The sequence below is a fragment of the Dromaius novaehollandiae genome, chromosome 13 (genome assembly GCF_036370855.1).
Source record: "Dromaius novaehollandiae isolate bDroNov1 chromosome 13, bDroNov1.hap1, whole genome shotgun sequence".
NCBI classification, from domain to species: domain Eukaryota; kingdom Metazoa; phylum Chordata; class Aves; order Casuariiformes; family Dromaiidae; genus Dromaius; species Dromaius novaehollandiae.
In genome coordinates, this window is record NC_088110.1 from 2,764,767 (window position 1) to 2,780,971 (window position 16,205).

Genomic DNA, 16,205 nt, shown 5'->3' on the forward strand with positions numbered 1-16,205 from the left:
TAGCTGTTTAAATGTACCATGACTTTTAGGGGTTCTTGTCCCCCTGAAAACCCACGATAGGAGAACTGGACAGCTAGACCCAGCATTTAGATGAGTCTTGAAAGATCGTTCACTAGATTACTTTGCAGCATTGCATGTAAGCTGCTGCTACGAATGAATTAAACCTCTCCTGGGGCCAGAAATATCCTCTTCTCTGTCCTGAAACCTTATTCATTAGATCGGTTTGCAGGCACTTTCTGAAAGCCAAGATCAGTGAGGTGTGAATCCCAAAGACCAGAGCTGCTCCTGGAGAGTGCTTTGGCAGCAGTTCTTTCCTGCTAGATCAAGAGGCTGCATTTCAGCTGTTTGCGACTCTGGCAGTACTGCATGAAGAGGAGAAGGTGTCTCAAATGAGTAGAGACAGACCATTTAGGGCCATACAGAATATAGACAGCTTCTGTAACCTTCCTGGGAAAGCAGTGTGCAGCCGGGTTTGTTTCTTTAAGGAGTAAGGCTTCGAAGCCTTCCTCTGAACAACAGCTGTGACCATCTAGCTTGCAGGTCTTTCCCAGGTAAAACCCATACCTCCATATGTCTAAAGAGCAGAGGAAAAGCTGTTCTCTTGGCTGCCTCCTAGTATTGCATGCTGAAGGACCGTTTATTATACCTTGTCTCAGCCTGTACTCCTTCTTTCCTGTCAGCCTTAAAAGAAGATTTCCTGAATGACCTCCTGGTGGGAAAGAAAACAGACCAACTGGGGCTGCCTCAAACACTGCAGCAGGAGTTTTCACTGATCAATGTGCAGATCCGAAACGTCAATGTGGAGGTAGAGAGTTTCCTTTTGCTGGCTCGGTAGGAGGGGGATGTGGGCGGACTGGCTCATCAGAGCTTTTAGAGGGGAACCTCTTTGCTGCAGAGTGACTGCTGGCTGTGTAAACAAGGTTTATTTTGGGCTATAGAGATCCCCTTGGCCAAGGGTAGTAGGAAAGAGTTTAATCCCAGACACTGGGGGTGAGGGAAGTATTTCAGCTTGGTAAGTACACTGGCTCTTGTCTGAAGAAGGCTGGGCCATATTTTCCTCTCTGCTAGACTGCAGAATGGAAAGTGAATTGTTCCAGTATGTGCAGCTCATCTAGTTTCAACTTCTTCTGAACTCCGTCTGCTGCACCCTCCCTATCCTCAGTTTTGGCATCTCCCTTGCACGGCAAACCCTCCTCTGTGCGTGGAAGCTTTTGACTGGAGGCACAGCGCTGTACTGGGGTGGGAGGCTTGAGGCAGCCGCCTGTCTTCCTTTCCCCTGTACCCTGTCCAGTTTCACAGCTCATGGCATGCTCCTGATGCAACTTTTGAACCAGTGGTTTATGGTCTTATGTGGTGTCTATTACTGCTCCGCTGGGCCTGAAGCTCTCCGTGGCCCAGCGAAGTCGGCTGGGGTGCGATGGCTGTTGGGGATGGAGCCTGATTCCTGCCACGGCCCCCTCAGCAGGCTGTGCTGGGTGTAATCTCCGGATGCTAGGTTGCTGGCTTGGCAGTCTTCTGGCAAACGCCAACTCTGTCTCTGCCTGGTGTTTTTGCTGTCACTGTGTTCACTGCCCTTGAGAACAACATGACTTCATCTTATGGATGTGTAGAGGAATCGGCCCCTCAGCATGACTTTAAGGCACTGTAAGTTTAAAGGTCCCTGGAGATCTAACTACAGAGCAATTGTTTGTCTTCACGCAGATGGATGCGGTGAATCGTAGCTGCACAGTGTCAGTGCATTGCGGCAACCACAGAGTCAGGATGCTGGTGATGTTCCCTGTGCAATATCCCAATAATGCTGCACCGTCCTTCCAGTTCATCAACCCGACTTCGATCACTGCTTCAATGAAGGCAAAGCTGCTGAAGGTGTGTGGGGAGCGTATGCAGTCTGTACAAATATGCACAGGCTGGACGCCTGATGTCTAGACTTCTGATGTAGTAAAATGTTTGACCTCCCAAACACACAGGTGGGCTGCTGAAGGCATACTACAGAGCACTGCTTGAACTGTTATATTGCAGAGCTCCTAAGATGAGTCTTTGTTGGCCTTGCAGCCCAGTGTTTGCCTTTCTCAACTGATGCTTTTTGAAAACGTGTTCTCCAGTGCTACTGTCTTCCTCTTACTGATGTGTATTGCGTGAGGATCCCTAACAGCTGCCGCCTCATGCAGCTACATCCAATCATTATAGATAAAATGACCAGCTAAGCACTCAGCTGCAGAAAGATAATGTTTCTGAGCTTGGATGTTGATTCCTGTTCTCCCTTTCCACAGACTTCTTTTAAAATATGGGGCCTTTTTACATGGGTCCTGCTAATTCCAGACCAGGTGTTTGATCATCTGGCATAGGAAGTACTATTGCTACTGAAATCCCCTCTCCAGCAGTGAGAGCTGTCATCCCTTGCTACTCCTATAATAGCACTGGGACCACGGGTGACTCGCTTTGCCCTAGAACCGGGGAGAATGGGTGAAGTGGCAGGCTCTCCCTTAATGTAAAGCAGATAGGACAGTGAAGTAGAATATTGCTGACTTTGTTGCACTTCTGTTCGCTGTTTCATTGTAGTCTACTCTCAAAGCCGAGGGCAGGATATTTTCTGTTGTGTTTGCAGAGGGGAGAGAAGCCACTTTTTTTCACTCTACTGCAGACCATGGGAACGGTCAGTGTTTACTGAATGGAAAGGGATAATGAGAGTTGAGGAAGCAAGGAATAGGGATTTCTCAGTTAAATACACCAAAGCGTCTGAGCACTTCAGATTTTAATGCTTCTGTCCTTGTGAGTCTGACGGTGTTGTGTGCTAGGCCTATGCTGGCTACCTTGAAAGCAAATTTAGCCTCAGTGCTTAAGCCTGAGCTTGGCCTCAAGTAGATGGATCAATTTAGGCTCCTTCCTGGAAGAGCCTGATTCTGTTTGCTACAAATTGGTATGGGACATATAAGCTACAGTGAAATGGAAGCCCAAATCCTGGATCAGTATGCTGAACCTAGGTAAATTCTCAGTGCCCTGACTCATAATTCAGGCAGTATTTCCTCGAAGCAGGCAGCACATCTTTGGACCAGTGTGCCTCCAGCAGGTGTTATGGGATGGCTTTGACCATTCATGATCTCTGGAGCCTGACATCTTCCTCCTCTGCAAACGCAAAGAATGTGGGAAGGCGTGGATGTCACCATGATTCAAGCTGCATCTTGTATGTGTTCCAGATACTGAAAGACACTTCTCTGCAGAAAGTGAAGAGGAATCAGAGCTGTCTGGAACCCTGTCTGCGTCAGCTGGTCTCCTGGCTGGAGTCTGTTGTGGTATGGAGAACTGCACGGGCTTTCTGCCCTAGTTTGTTGTCTTTTCTCACATCCTATGCTTCTGACTCTGCAGTGTGAGTCCAGGCTCATTAGACATGTAAACAGACCCTTGTAACTAGCCATTACATTTTTGTAAGCACTTGCGGTTAATGTTGGAGAAAGCTGAGCAGATGATCAGATGCATGTTGTTCCTAAAAATCAGGCCCTGAAGGCTTGCTGCTTTGGGGAGCTTAGCATACTTGCTAATATTCACGCTAGCAGGAAATACTGGGGGTTGGAACATCCTAGTGGTGTGTGGTAACTTCCCAGCTTTCAGGAGATCACTCAGGGCATGGTTGTCAGCTGTGAAAGAAGATGGGAGTCTTTAGGGAGTTGATGGTTTCATTCTTTTCTGAAAGGCACTGGCAGATATCTTTGCCTCCTTATTTGTAGCCAGAGATCCTACTAGTCCTATTCTAGGGGGTTTGTTTTCTTCTTTTAAACAAAGCTGTGAAAATCTGTTTTTGCTGAATCCTTGTGCCGAGGTTTTGTAGCGATGGTACTGCAGATAAGTTGAAGTCGCACTCTGCCCTTAGCTGAGAGATCCATGATACCTACTTGGCATCTCTGTGTCAGGTATCAGGTCTGTGTGTAGGTGGAGTGTACTGGAGTGGATGCTTTTAGCATTCAGGAAAGGCTAGGGAGTCTCCTCAGTTTTCTTTTGCAAGACGTTTTGTTTATTTGTCACAAATAAGGGCTTTTTATGGAAAGGCTGATCTTAATGCTGTTTGGTTTCAGCAGTACTGTTTTAAGAATGAGAACTTTCACCATTGTATGGAAATTTGATGACTTGAGCGAGATGTTGCTGCCTTTAAAGAATTCCTTTAGTCCTGAGCTGTAGTGCTCTAACAAATACATGCAGACTTCTACCAACAGGCCTGAGGTCCCCTGGTATTTCACACCTGGCTCACATCGCCTGCCTCACTCACTCCAAGATGCCCAAGTTGCGTTTGACACCCCATAGTTTTGTGATATTCCGCTTTAAGGATACTCTCTCTGACTTGCATGACTGGGGCACCACATTTAGCCCATCTCCCTGTTTTGTTGTTGAGAGAGACATATCCAAAGTCTGAAGGTCAGACTTTCTATACAGTTTTGCCTTGAGGCTGTTGCTTCCCCCTAAGTTAAGCTCTGAATTTCAGCACAGCTGTGGTGGGAGAGCAAATCTCTAGGCAAGCAGCTGAAAAAGCACTTCCCTCAAAGTGCTTGCGAGTGGAGCTGATGTTGCCTTCATAGCCAGACCCCGTAGCCATGCTCTGTGCTTGATCTCCTTCGGCACCTGCCCCGAGGCTGCTTGGCATTACGATGCACGGTGTTCCAGCTGGGCTTCCTTTCTGTGGCAGCAGGAGTGTGACCTTGGGTAACTTCTGTTTCAGAACCAAGAGGACAGCACATCCAGCAATCCCTACGCTTTGTCAAACTCCGTAACACCCCCCTTGCCCACGTTCGCCCGGGTCTCCAATGCCTATGGCTCCTACCAGGACTCTAACATCCCATTTCCACGGACCTCTGGAGCCAGGTTCTGTGGTGCAGGTTAGCCCCATCGCTGATATGTTTCAACGCCTACCAGGGGAATGGTCCTTTTAGTGTCTTGGGGAATACTCGCCTCTGAACAAGACAAGGCTTTGGTCACTGCCCTGCAAGAAATTAAGAAATTGTGTTGGAGTGGCGGTACTGTGATAACCTTATAGATAATCACCCTTGTTAGTAACTGCTTGCAATAGGTGTTGCATGCAGCATTTTAGTATCTCCAGGATCTGGAAATCCACGAGTAATTGAATAGATGGCCTTTGGCTTGTGACATGCCAAAGGCATTGACAGACCTCTCTTTTGCAGAAGCTTGGGAATTTAGTACTTCCTTGTCTAGTCCCCTCCTACCAGCATCAAATTGCTGGACATAGTCTAGCTCTCAGTCTTCAGAACGTTTCTGTGACTTAGAGCTGAACTTGCCCCTTGCCGAAGCAGTATTTGTGTTATTATCCACTCCTTTTTCCATTCTGCACCTTTCCCCTTGTCCAAAGTAACTTTCCCAGGGTGTCATTGGGAGACGCTTCCCCTAAATGGGAGTTGGGGTACAGCCATGTCCGGGTTTCTCGGAGAGTGCTTACGGTGCAAAGAGCATCCTTAAGGAAGAGGTTAAGGTCCGTGTAAGAGCAGCTAAGTTTCACTGAGCTGTTTCAGATTCAAGCATGACTCCTCTGGACCTGACCACATTTAAATTTGAGTGTTTAGAAAGCTGCTTTATATTCTTATAGGCCACACCAGATTCTCAGCAAAAGTGAAGCAGAATAGCACATTGAATTGGCTCAGTGAAACCTCCTAAGCCCTGAAACTCTTATAGCGGAGTGGGTGGCTGAAGATACTTGAGATGCTGACAAGTGGGGTGAAGCTTGTGAGTGTGTTTTGGAGTTGGCTTCAGATGGCTTGGGTCATCCTTTTGAGGAGAAGAGTCTTACCAGCTATAACAGTTTTTCTGCATAGCTGTTTATCACCACACTTCTCTTTGGAGCATCCGAATGCTTGACAAATTCTGGTTAAGAGTTAAAACACGAGAATGTGTTTTTGCTCTTTTTCTTTTACCTTTTTTTCCTCTAACACCTGTAAGCCACTTGAGTTAGTGCTTTTAAGACCATCACCTCCACAAAACATGCTCTTTAAATTAAAGGGTTTGAAAGGAGTGGATTTGGCTTGAGAAAACACGATTGTCTGCTTGTAGTTTAGAAGTGCTCAAGATGATGGACAGGCAACCAGCCGCCTGACTCTGATACCTTAAGCCACCAGGTTTCCCTCTGCAAAACCACCCCTGGGTAAGCTGCTCCTTTCTGCGTGATCCTTATGTAGTGTCCTGTCTCTGCAGGGTACTTGGTGTATTTCACAAGACCGATGACCATGCACCGTGCGGTGTCCCCCACGGAGCCAACGCCCAGGTGAGTACCCTGTGTCACATTTGAGATGCGCCACTGTCACACCACAACCTGACAGTGGCCAGGGGCAAGAAGGCGGGAGAATGCCAATCCTCCACTAGCGCTACGGACCTTCAGAAAGTACTGACCTTTAGTGTTTGCTGTGCCCTGGGCCCTTGTTTCACTGGCCCTCAGCGGAGACCCTTCCTTTCTACACACCAGCTGGCAGCATGGGTTATTGGAGCTGTTAATCTGAGTCTCTTCTGCAGTTCGGATGTAAGCTCCTGAAAGCATATACTCTTGTTTCTAGGTCCCTGTCAGCTTTGTCAGCATACCATAGTGGCCTCATTACTCCAATGAAGATCCGTACGGAGACTCCAGGCAATCTGCGTTTGTACAGTGGCAGTCCCACACGTAGCGAGAAGGAGCAGGTCTCCATTAGCTCCTTCTACTACAAAGAGAGGGTAAGTACCAGACCAAAAATCCTTTCTTAACACTTTAATGATGTGTGTTCCTTTCGTATGGCTGTGAGCATTGCTGCTATGCAGTGTGCAGTAGTAACAGAAGTTTCATACTCTTCTCAAGAAGACACCTTTTTATAAGCAGCTCTGTAAAAATGTCACATTGATTTGTCTCCTTTTAGTAACTTCTCTACTAATCCTCTCTAGCATTTGACCTGCTTATTTTGATATCTGTCTAGACTGACCATCAGAGCTTCCTTCAGTGCATTACGCTGTCTCCTCTTGTGTTATGTAGGATTAAAATCTCACACTTAAGTTATAGTCTCCAGATAGATACACGTAGGCCACTCTGCTTTCCTCTGCACTCCCTGATGTACACAGTTGCAAAGGTTTGAGGCTCTCTGCACCTTACTGACAACCTCTCCTGGATTACGGGGTGTATTTGGGTTATTTCTTTTGCAGGTGTCTTTCAGGGATATGTGCCCCTTCGGACTGTTGTAAACAAAAGTCATTCCTACGTGATTCCTGCTCCAAAGAGCTTCCAATCCGTGTACCTCTGTTTTAGGTAGAGTTCTTGTTGTTATTGCTGTGTACCAGCTAGACTTGGGGAGAGAGTGGGGTTGTTTCCTTTTGGAAGATGGGGGTGAGGAAGACCAGCTGGTAATTGTAGGGTGGCCAAATAGTTCTGAACTGGTCGAGGGCCCAGTGCACCTGGAGCAGACACTGTGGGAGTAATTGGCCATGCAGCTTGTTCAGAAACAAACTGTCTCTGCCTCAGCGGGGGGCAGTGTGGAATGGTTTACAAAAATACAGTAAGCTGTTTCTCCTGAGACCCTGAGAATTCAGGGCTTTCAAGTAATCTGCCCATTGTCTGCATTGATGGTAAACATCTGCTGCAACGCCCGAGTTTCCAGGTACCTCAAAGAAAGCCAGGTGCTGTCTGCCCTCTGCTGCAGTGGGGCCTGGGAACGCCTGTCAGGGGAGCAGAGGGAGAGCCCCGAGCTCTTGTCCTTCCTTGGTACTGAAAGAGGTCTCGATTTTTCTGTAGTCTTGGACTTGACAGCCGACCCCTCAGGGGCTGTCCCCTGCTTTTAGCTGGTCTGAGTCAGTCGGTATATCTGCCAGCTGCATCCCCATTGAAAGCTTTGCCTCCACACAGACCCCAGAAGATTCTTGGAGTCCCTGTCCTGTTCTTATTCCACGCACACTTTTGTGATGAGAAAAGAAAATGGTGCTGCCTGATACAAGAATTACAGCCTGTTCTAGTCTTTGCAGGAGAGTTTATTTAAAGAGCTACCTCTGTCCTCTGCAGTGTGCTTGTCTCTGACACGCAGCTCTCTAAAATGACAGACAAGGCTAAAAATAACGTGTGGAAGCAGCTTGGTGCAATTTCATGTGACCTGTCTCCCCAGCCCTTGTATTGACGGTGACAAGATTTTTGTCGGGGCAGGGGAAATCTGCAGAACAAAGCATGTGTGTAGCCATGTCTGCTGAAAGCCAGAGAAAATTCCTACATTCCCCTTCCCCTGTCAAGCTAGCTCCTCGCAGGTTACGTTAGAAGAAGAGTAAGGGCCCTAGCAGGGAGCTAGCTCAAATGTTCTTGCAGATGAAATAGTTTTTAAAAAAACCTCTGCTTCTCTTCAACAAAGGCATAGAGAAAGGTTTCCTGACTCTTCAGGAGTTATCTCTCAGCCTTTGTTAGATCAATGCTAAGTATTTTTATGTCGTTTCATTGCTATGATTGTAAACCTTTAAAAAGAACAGTCTGAGTCTGGTGAGCTCATTGCTCTGAAGCTTGGATTTTATGCTTTTGTTAAGTAAAAAATGTAATTTTGTGTGGTCAACTATCATGTTATGTAACTTCAGCCCCAAAGCTGAATTTGTCAGAGAACCATGCATTTAAACCTAAATCCCCTAGTAACAACCACTGGCATTGCTACCGTTAACGAAAAAGATAGAATTTGCACGTTGCTAGACAGGAAATATTCTCACATTCCCATAAAGGCAGGTGAGCTGCTGAAACCATCAGAGATCTTCATAGTAGTCCAGAATGGAACTAAATCTGGTGTTGAGCCTTTCTGTGCTGGTTCAAATGTGCACACGCGCACACATCACTTCACACATCCACTCTCCTCCTTTCTTCCTCCCTCTTTTTCACCCCTCCAGAAAAAACCCACTGAAGAATAGTAGTCAGCAGAAAGGAGAACCTACATCTATACTGTGGCAATGCCATCAGGATTTGAACCTAGATTCCTCTTAAAGAAGAATTGCTGTTGTACTTAATTACTGGGACCTAGAAACCTTAGCCAGGGAGATTTTTGTCTGCTGGGAACTATGGTAACATGTAGTGTCCTGCTTGAGAAGCTTCCAGAGAACCAGCCGGCTGGACTTCTGCATGCCCACGGAGCAGGGGTGCATTTGCACGAGTGTCGTTGCAGGGCTGGGAAGACAAAAGAGCATTGCTCCTATGGAAAGCCAACTCTCTCCTGTCTTTGGCATTAGGGCTACTGACTGCCCAGGTCCATTCCAGGTATAGACATTAAGCCCCCTCTATGTTCACAGGGTGACAAATGCCTTTTCCTTTGCCATTTCTCATAAGCTGACAGCCTGGTGCCTGTTGAGTTTGAGTCACGGTTAGACGTTGGCAGTGCCGAATGCAGTTGGCATCTCTGATAGTGCTCTTGCCCCTTTTGGGCGGAGTCTCTCAAGCCAGGCCATGTGCCTGCCTCTGGTGCCCTTTGGAGCCGGAGTAACCGTTGCCCGTTACGCCCTGCGGAGTTAGCAGGGTGTGGGTGCAAAGCTGTGCTTCCCTCCCCTCCTCCCCAGTTAGAGAGTAGTGCCAGTAGGAACCTGGGGACATCTCAGCCTTGCCTGAAGGACAGTTGTACACACAGGTGGTGACTGTGGTGTCCTTTCTTGGGCCTCCACCTCATACTTCTCCCCTGTGTGGAATTTGGCAGGACCTGGAAACTGCCGCTTCTCATGGCTTCCTCAGGCGTTGTCCTTCTGCTCACCTGGTTGCAGACCTTCGAAACTCAAAGCACGTGGGAGTGTAGCCATGAGTCCCATAGCTTGGCAGCAGTGGGCTACCGACAGGAGAATAGGACTTTGTGGGGGGACAAAGCTTGGTTTTGCTTGTTCTCTGCTATATTGAGTCTCTGTCTACTAATCCTTTTCTCCTCCTCTTGTGAGGCCTGGTGGAGGAACATGCAGCACAAGACTGTGGTCTTCTCCTTGTCTCTGTTTCTCCAGAGCTGTATAGCTAGCAGCCAGCCAGTCTGTAAATGGAGCCTTGACTCTCGACTCCCTGACTGCAGGGTTTTCCCGGCAGTGAGGTGCAAGGGAAAGTAGAGGCTCAAGGCATGGGTGATGGTGCTGACTACCTGTTGTCAGCTAAAAGAAAAGTTTGAATACATTGCACACAACACAAATAGGCCTGGTCTTCCCCTTTTTATTGTGTTGATTCTTACAGAACTATAACAGAAAATATTTTTTTATTGAAATAAGTGCACAATGATGTGCTTTGAGAGATCCCATTTGTTTTTAGAAGCTTTAAATACTGTGTTGAGTACTTAAATGTACACAAGTTCATAATGAAAGCCTACTTGGGAGTTATTCTGCATAGTTAATCAGTGAATTTGATTGCTAACCCAACCTGAATGAGTTCCTCAACCTGTAATGGCAATTTCCCCCTTGCCCTGCCAGCTAGCAGGCTCTCTAGATCCTTCCTAATATCCTGGCGTTTGGCTTTTATTGTTTAAAATGAAAGTAAAATGAAAGTTGCAGCAGATTCTAGTGAATGAAGTCCTGGAGGATGCTGGACTTTAAAGGGATGTCTGAGGAAGCAGGAATACTTGTTTAGCTTGCTGCAGATTTCTGTGCCATGGCACTGGGCAGCTGCATTAAAAATGATAAGACTGGTATAGCACTTAGTTGCCTGCCTCATCAGCCAGGAGGGGGGAAACTGGTTAAAGCAGGAGCCTGGCACGTGGAGCACCGTGGTGTTGTCTTCTGCTCTACCACCGATTCACTGCAGTTCAATGCTTGTTGCAGTAGTACAATTCCATGTGGAAGACTTTATCCATACTTGTGGTCACTGAAGTCTTCCGCACAGGCTAGTGAGAGGCACAGACACAGCAGCCCACACTTTGCCAAGGCTGTAGGTAATGTTGTACAGTACAATTGTGTGTGGATGAAAGGGGGGATCTTGGTTTGCAACTGTCTGTTGTGTAACAGAACCGTTGGGAATGATGTCTTTTACTCTGCTGGTTCAGGGCACTTTTCATTTCAGTTTATTTACCTTTGTGTTTAATTTTCTTGGTGTCTTTCTTCCCTTTTCTTGGGTATAATGTTTTCACATACAGATGTCTCCTCGCTCTGCCCGGCGACGTTGGTCCATACAAGCAATTAACGACTTCCCGGTACTGTGCGCTGTGCTAATGCTGTCCTTGATATAACCCTGTCTTCTGCCCAAGGGCCCAAGAATAAAGTGCCACCTGCCTGACTTTGAGTAACCTGCACAAGAGGTCACTTCACTATTGGAATCTGTGCCAGAAGACAGACTAGGTCACAGAGGTGGGGACTCGCACTCCACACAGGGCTTAGGGCTTCAATAAGCGTGCATGCATGTGTAAGTGGACAGGAGCAGACGCTACTTTGAGGGTTACAAATCCTGAATTAGAACATGCCTATCGTACCTGGCCTTGCAGTCAGGAAAGTATGCCAAGGGATAATTTGAAGTGTAAGTGCACTGCAGAGGAGTTAAATGATTATTATGCATCATCAACCAGCTGATGAGACTGACATTAGAGTGCCTCATTTCTGAAAGAAATGAAGCCCTGCTGGAGGAGGAGGAGTTGCTGGCATGGTGTGGCATTCATTAAGAACTGGGGAAGAAACAAACTGAGTTGCTGACAATGATCTGTTATCTCGTTAAAATGAGCTGCCTATTCCCAGTGCAGTGCACCATAGACTCTTGTTTCCTGGAGCAATAAATAGAATTTCTCCTTAATTTGCAGTCTTCTCCCAGCCTTTGGAATTGCACCACCCTGCATTCTGTCTGAGTGGTTGCAGTTGCAGCCGCCCTGGCAGGCACTCCCTCCTCCTGGCACTTGTGCTTGCACAACTGCTTTCACAGTCATTTTCTATTAGTCAGGTCCACATGTCCCTCAAGTTTGAACTTCATTCATGTGAACGTCTTGATGATATCAACATTGCTCAAGCTGTGTTGTAAATCTGGGCAATTATCTTCTCATCAGTCATCTGCCAAGCATAGGCAAAGCTAGAAATACCCATTTCAACTTTAAGATGATCTCTTTAGGTCCAATTTTCTTAATGTCCATGTGAACAACTGTTTTTTCTTAGCTGTTGGCCTTCCTGCTATCTCTTTATAAGACAGTAGGGAATAAAATAGAATGCTGTAACAGGTAATTGAACTTGGTATAATAGGATCAAGCCTTCCTAATTACTACAGCTCTAAGACTATACTGCTGGAAGAAACCAGAAGTAATTTACTTGACTCCATCAAAGGTTTTTTTGCAAAGAGCTAATAAAGAAATGTGAGCATTGGAGGCAAGAAATGAAGCTCCATCTTGAATCGGGAATTGACTCCAAGCGAGAAAACCGAGCAAGAAACTTGCCAGCTTTTGGTGTGGTGAACTGTGGTGTACGAATGGCCACAGTTTAATTCACTTACCACTGATTTGGAAGGAAGAATGCATAGTGATGTGATGAAGTTCTGTGTATCATTCCATGTAATGTAAACTTAAAAATGATGTGTGGGTTAGTCAAAACCCGAAAGACTCTATTCGTGGACAGCCTTTGGAAGAGCCTAACTACGCTCTGTAGGTGGGCAGTAGTGCCCAGGGCGACGGCATGGGTGTGCACGAAGGAAGATGTGGGTGGTTCATGCAGACAGGGGTGCCTTCCTTCTGGAAGAAGAGCCCGGTGTTGCTCAATGTGCTCAGGAAGACGAGAGCTTAGCAAGACTAGAAGCAGAAATAATTCCTTCTTCCTAGATGAGGACTAGCCTCCAATTCAGAAATGCCTGTGCTTCAGGGCATGTAACAGCCACTAATCACTGGAAGCTCTAAAGAAATATTCCTGCTGTGGGACACTTGATTCAAAAGCACCTCAGATTTCTAGCCATTTTGTGGAAGTTGCCTGGTACTGTAGGACATGCTGTAAATAGTAAATGTGTTTTAGAGGAACTCCAGACAGTGCTGCATCACCTACACAGGGGGTTAATCTGTAGGCACTTGTTCAGAATGCAAGGAAGATAGCTTTTGCAAGGAAGCAGCCATTTTTGAATGTAGTGCTCCCCACTAGAAACAGCTTCAACCTGATTTTGAGCTAGTTTAACTCTTTTATTTTGCAGATGCCTTAATGCAGCTTAATCTTTGGCACGAAGGCTGTTCCTGCCTGCCTGCAACCCTTCCCTTTGCCCTGCTAACACCAGTTTATACCATGAACCTGGAAATTTTGCATATGCATTTGTGAAACGGGCACTTCATGTTTCATGATGCACCTTACAGCACTGCCTGCCTCAGCAGGCTCCAAAGACACACACCCAAGCGTTCAGCATCCTTTCTGAGCAGGAGGGCAGCATTTCGTAACCAGTTCTGCTGAGTGCGCAGTGATAATGCTGGTTGCTACAAAGCAGTTGGTGGCTTATTCTTGGGCTGTCTGTTTCTACATGTAACCCATTTACTGCCATCGTTATCACCTCAGATTGCAGCAAATTACAGCCTTGGGTATGGTAGTGCAGGTGCAGGCTGGCTTTTAGTCATTATTCAGTGCTGTTCCCTGCTGTCACCTCCAACCCCGTGACTGTCATAAACGCTCTGGTTTCTTTCTTTCTTTCTGGTGCTCTGAGGAACTGATGAGTCTTAATTTGCTATCACTATAGCTATTTTCTTTCTCTTCTTTGTCTCCTCTTAAACTCTCAGGAGCAGCTGGATAGGTGCAGTTCTCCCTGGCGTGAATTCTAGATTGCAGAAACAGCTAGAAATGTTGGGGGCAATACAAAAGGCCTGTGTTTTCCACCTTCAGCTGTCAATAGAGTTAGTTTGGTGCATGCATGTTGATTTCTGCTTTAGCTCCAACCACTATGTTCCCTGCTCCCCTCCATGACCTGCACTCCAGCCCTTAGGAAGAGATGTATTTTTTTTGTTCTGTCCTAGTGCCTGTGAGCTACAGGGGCATTTTTCAATAAAACCATAGTGAAAAATTCTCCTGAGAGAAGAGTTAGAGCAGAAGGGGAGAGAGGAACCTTGTGCTGGATCTTGGCTGGACAGGCTCAAACTAGAGTTCTCCTTGTCTCCGGTAACCCCTGTTAAAAGTACCCAAATTCTACCTGGCAGAGAGCTGCTCTGGTAACACACCAGTGATTATTTGGTTCAAAGTGGAGCTTCCCCTGCTGTTAAAGGTGATGAGCTTTACCTCATCCATAATGTTCCCATGCTTCTGATTGTAGTTTTCTTCCCAACGTTTTGTTGCTGTATCTAATGAAGAGAAACCTGAATTCTAAAAAAACAGTGGGATTTTTTAATGGAGACTGTACATGTAGCCATATGATTTTCTTCTATGACAGCTCCATGGGCAGGAAGCGGTGGTCATGGAAGTGTAGCGCTGAGGGCATATGGCCGTTGTCTAACTCCACCCCTGGAGCTGCACCAAGAAAGAATTAGGGCTGCCCTTTCTGCCAGTAAATAGGCAGCACTAGGAGGAAGAAATGAAGAAGATTTGGTTGCGAGTGCCACGTTTTCAAAAGTCTCTGATGCATTTAGTGTCTTCATTTGTCCAGTGGTATGCAAACAGTGAGCAGTGGAAACCATTCATGGGATCTTTTTTCCATTCTCATCCTCATCTGTTGTCATTCTCCTCAAAACAATAAGTGACTGAATTACTTGTGGAAAGTGATATGTGTTGTCCATGTTTCTAGTCTTTGAAATGCCTGTCAGGAGGCTTCTTCAGTCCACTTTTGCTGAGGGTGGGAGCAGGCTGAATCTGTAAGAGGGCAGTGAACCTGCTTTGGTCAGAGGGAGCTCTTCGTCAGCTGTGGGTGCAGAGTAGGCTGAGTCCTGGGGGCAGCTGGCTTACAGACAGTCAGGAGGTGGTAAGTTGCTCTCCAAATTACCACCCAAGCTACAGAAAGTCTAGGCGTTAGACTGGCAGAATGTGGTTCTGCATTGACAAGCCTGGGTCTAAATACCTGTGCAGTAACAGCACAAATGAAGGCTTTTGGTGGGCAGTGTTGTGAGTGAAGCCCACTAGCCCTTCCAGGATGGTGAGTGCACTGTTGTGCTGCTGGCATGTTGTCATGCTGGGGTTCCCAAGCTTACTTTCCTTAAGTACTGTTTTTGGCAGCATCAGCAGGTCCTCACTGCACATAGGAGACAGCATTTGGCTTTTCTCACAGGGAGTGGGGTTACAGGTACCAGCTGTGTGGGAGCCTTGTTGTAATACAGTGCACGTCCTTTAGCATGGAAGAGGTAGCTGTTTCTAGGTATTTTCAGAAGAGGTGTAGTCCACCTACAGGGATGAGAGTCAGAGCTGATCCAGACAGTGACTTGATTAGGGAACTGGTAGTTTGAAGAGAGTTTGACCTCCTATCAGATCATGTTCTAGCTCACCTCCCACTGCATAGTCCTACTCAGTTTGAGTGATATAGCAGGTAAAGACTGAAAGCAAATTCTGCCTGGACTGATTAGGACTTGAGGGAATATAGCTGAGAACAGAATTAGGCCCTGGTCAACCACCTTTTCCAAAGCACTGAGTGCTGATAGTCCTTCTCCCACCAGTGTTCAGCATCTCTGAATCCTGGGCAGCATGTGTGCTCTGGTCCTCTTTACTCTGGGGAACGCTGGAAAATTCCACCCTCAATTCCTTCAAGTCTAAAACACCTCCTTCACTTACTGTCAAGCCTGTGCTTAGGTCTCTGAACCTCAGTCACCTGCAGCATCTAGGGCAATGTAAGGAACCCATGCTCTTTGCTTCAGGCACATGCTAGCAGTATAGTCAACTGTGGCAAGATTTCCTCAGCACGTTGACCTAAGCTTCCACTAGGCAGGCAGTGAAGAAGGAATTAATTTCTTAAAATTCTTAATTCTTTTGTTTTTGTTTTTTAAGATATTTTGTATCTGTGATAAGCCTGCTCAGGTTCTTGCAGGATGGCAAAATCATAGTCAAAGGCGAGTTGGCACCCAGCCATCCTAGAGCCTGCCTAGCACCCACAGCCCAGATGGCCCTTCTTGCAGGTCCAAGTTCTGCCCTTCCTCTAGCCCAGCCTGCTCTTCATGAGCACCAAAGTGTTGCCCGAGTGGGCTTCACCTGCCTTGCAGAGCCATCGGTACCGGGATGCTCTGCTGTCCTGTTCAAAGGGACTGTTCTGCTTCTGCTGTAGTGTAGGAAACCCCACCACAAGTGCACATAGGAGACCCTCCATAACTGACTACCACTAGGAAGCTCTTCTGTGTAGGAGCATCAGTGCCTTGTGTCAGTGAGGGAACACG

The 16,205-nt window shown here is 46.8% G+C and overlaps 1 protein-coding gene across 4 annotated transcripts in view; it reads left to right on the plus strand.

Moving 5' to 3' along the window:
- Positions 1-16,205, plus strand: part of WDR59 (WD repeat domain 59) — a 52,612-nt gene that overhangs the window by 25,381 nt on the left and 11,026 nt on the right. For all 4 annotated transcript variants that reach the window (XM_064519405.1, XM_064519406.1, XM_064519408.1 and 1 more), the window contains exons 13-18: positions 681-805; positions 1,702-1,866; positions 3,195-3,290; positions 4,706-4,862; positions 6,187-6,256; positions 6,543-6,696. In XM_064519405.1, coding sequence (XP_064375475.1) covers positions 681-805; positions 1,702-1,866; positions 3,195-3,290; positions 4,706-4,862; positions 6,187-6,256; positions 6,543-6,696 — 767 coding nt within the window. The remainder of the gene's footprint in view (positions 1-680; positions 806-1,701; positions 1,867-3,194; positions 3,291-4,705; positions 4,863-6,186; positions 6,257-6,542; positions 6,697-16,205) is intronic.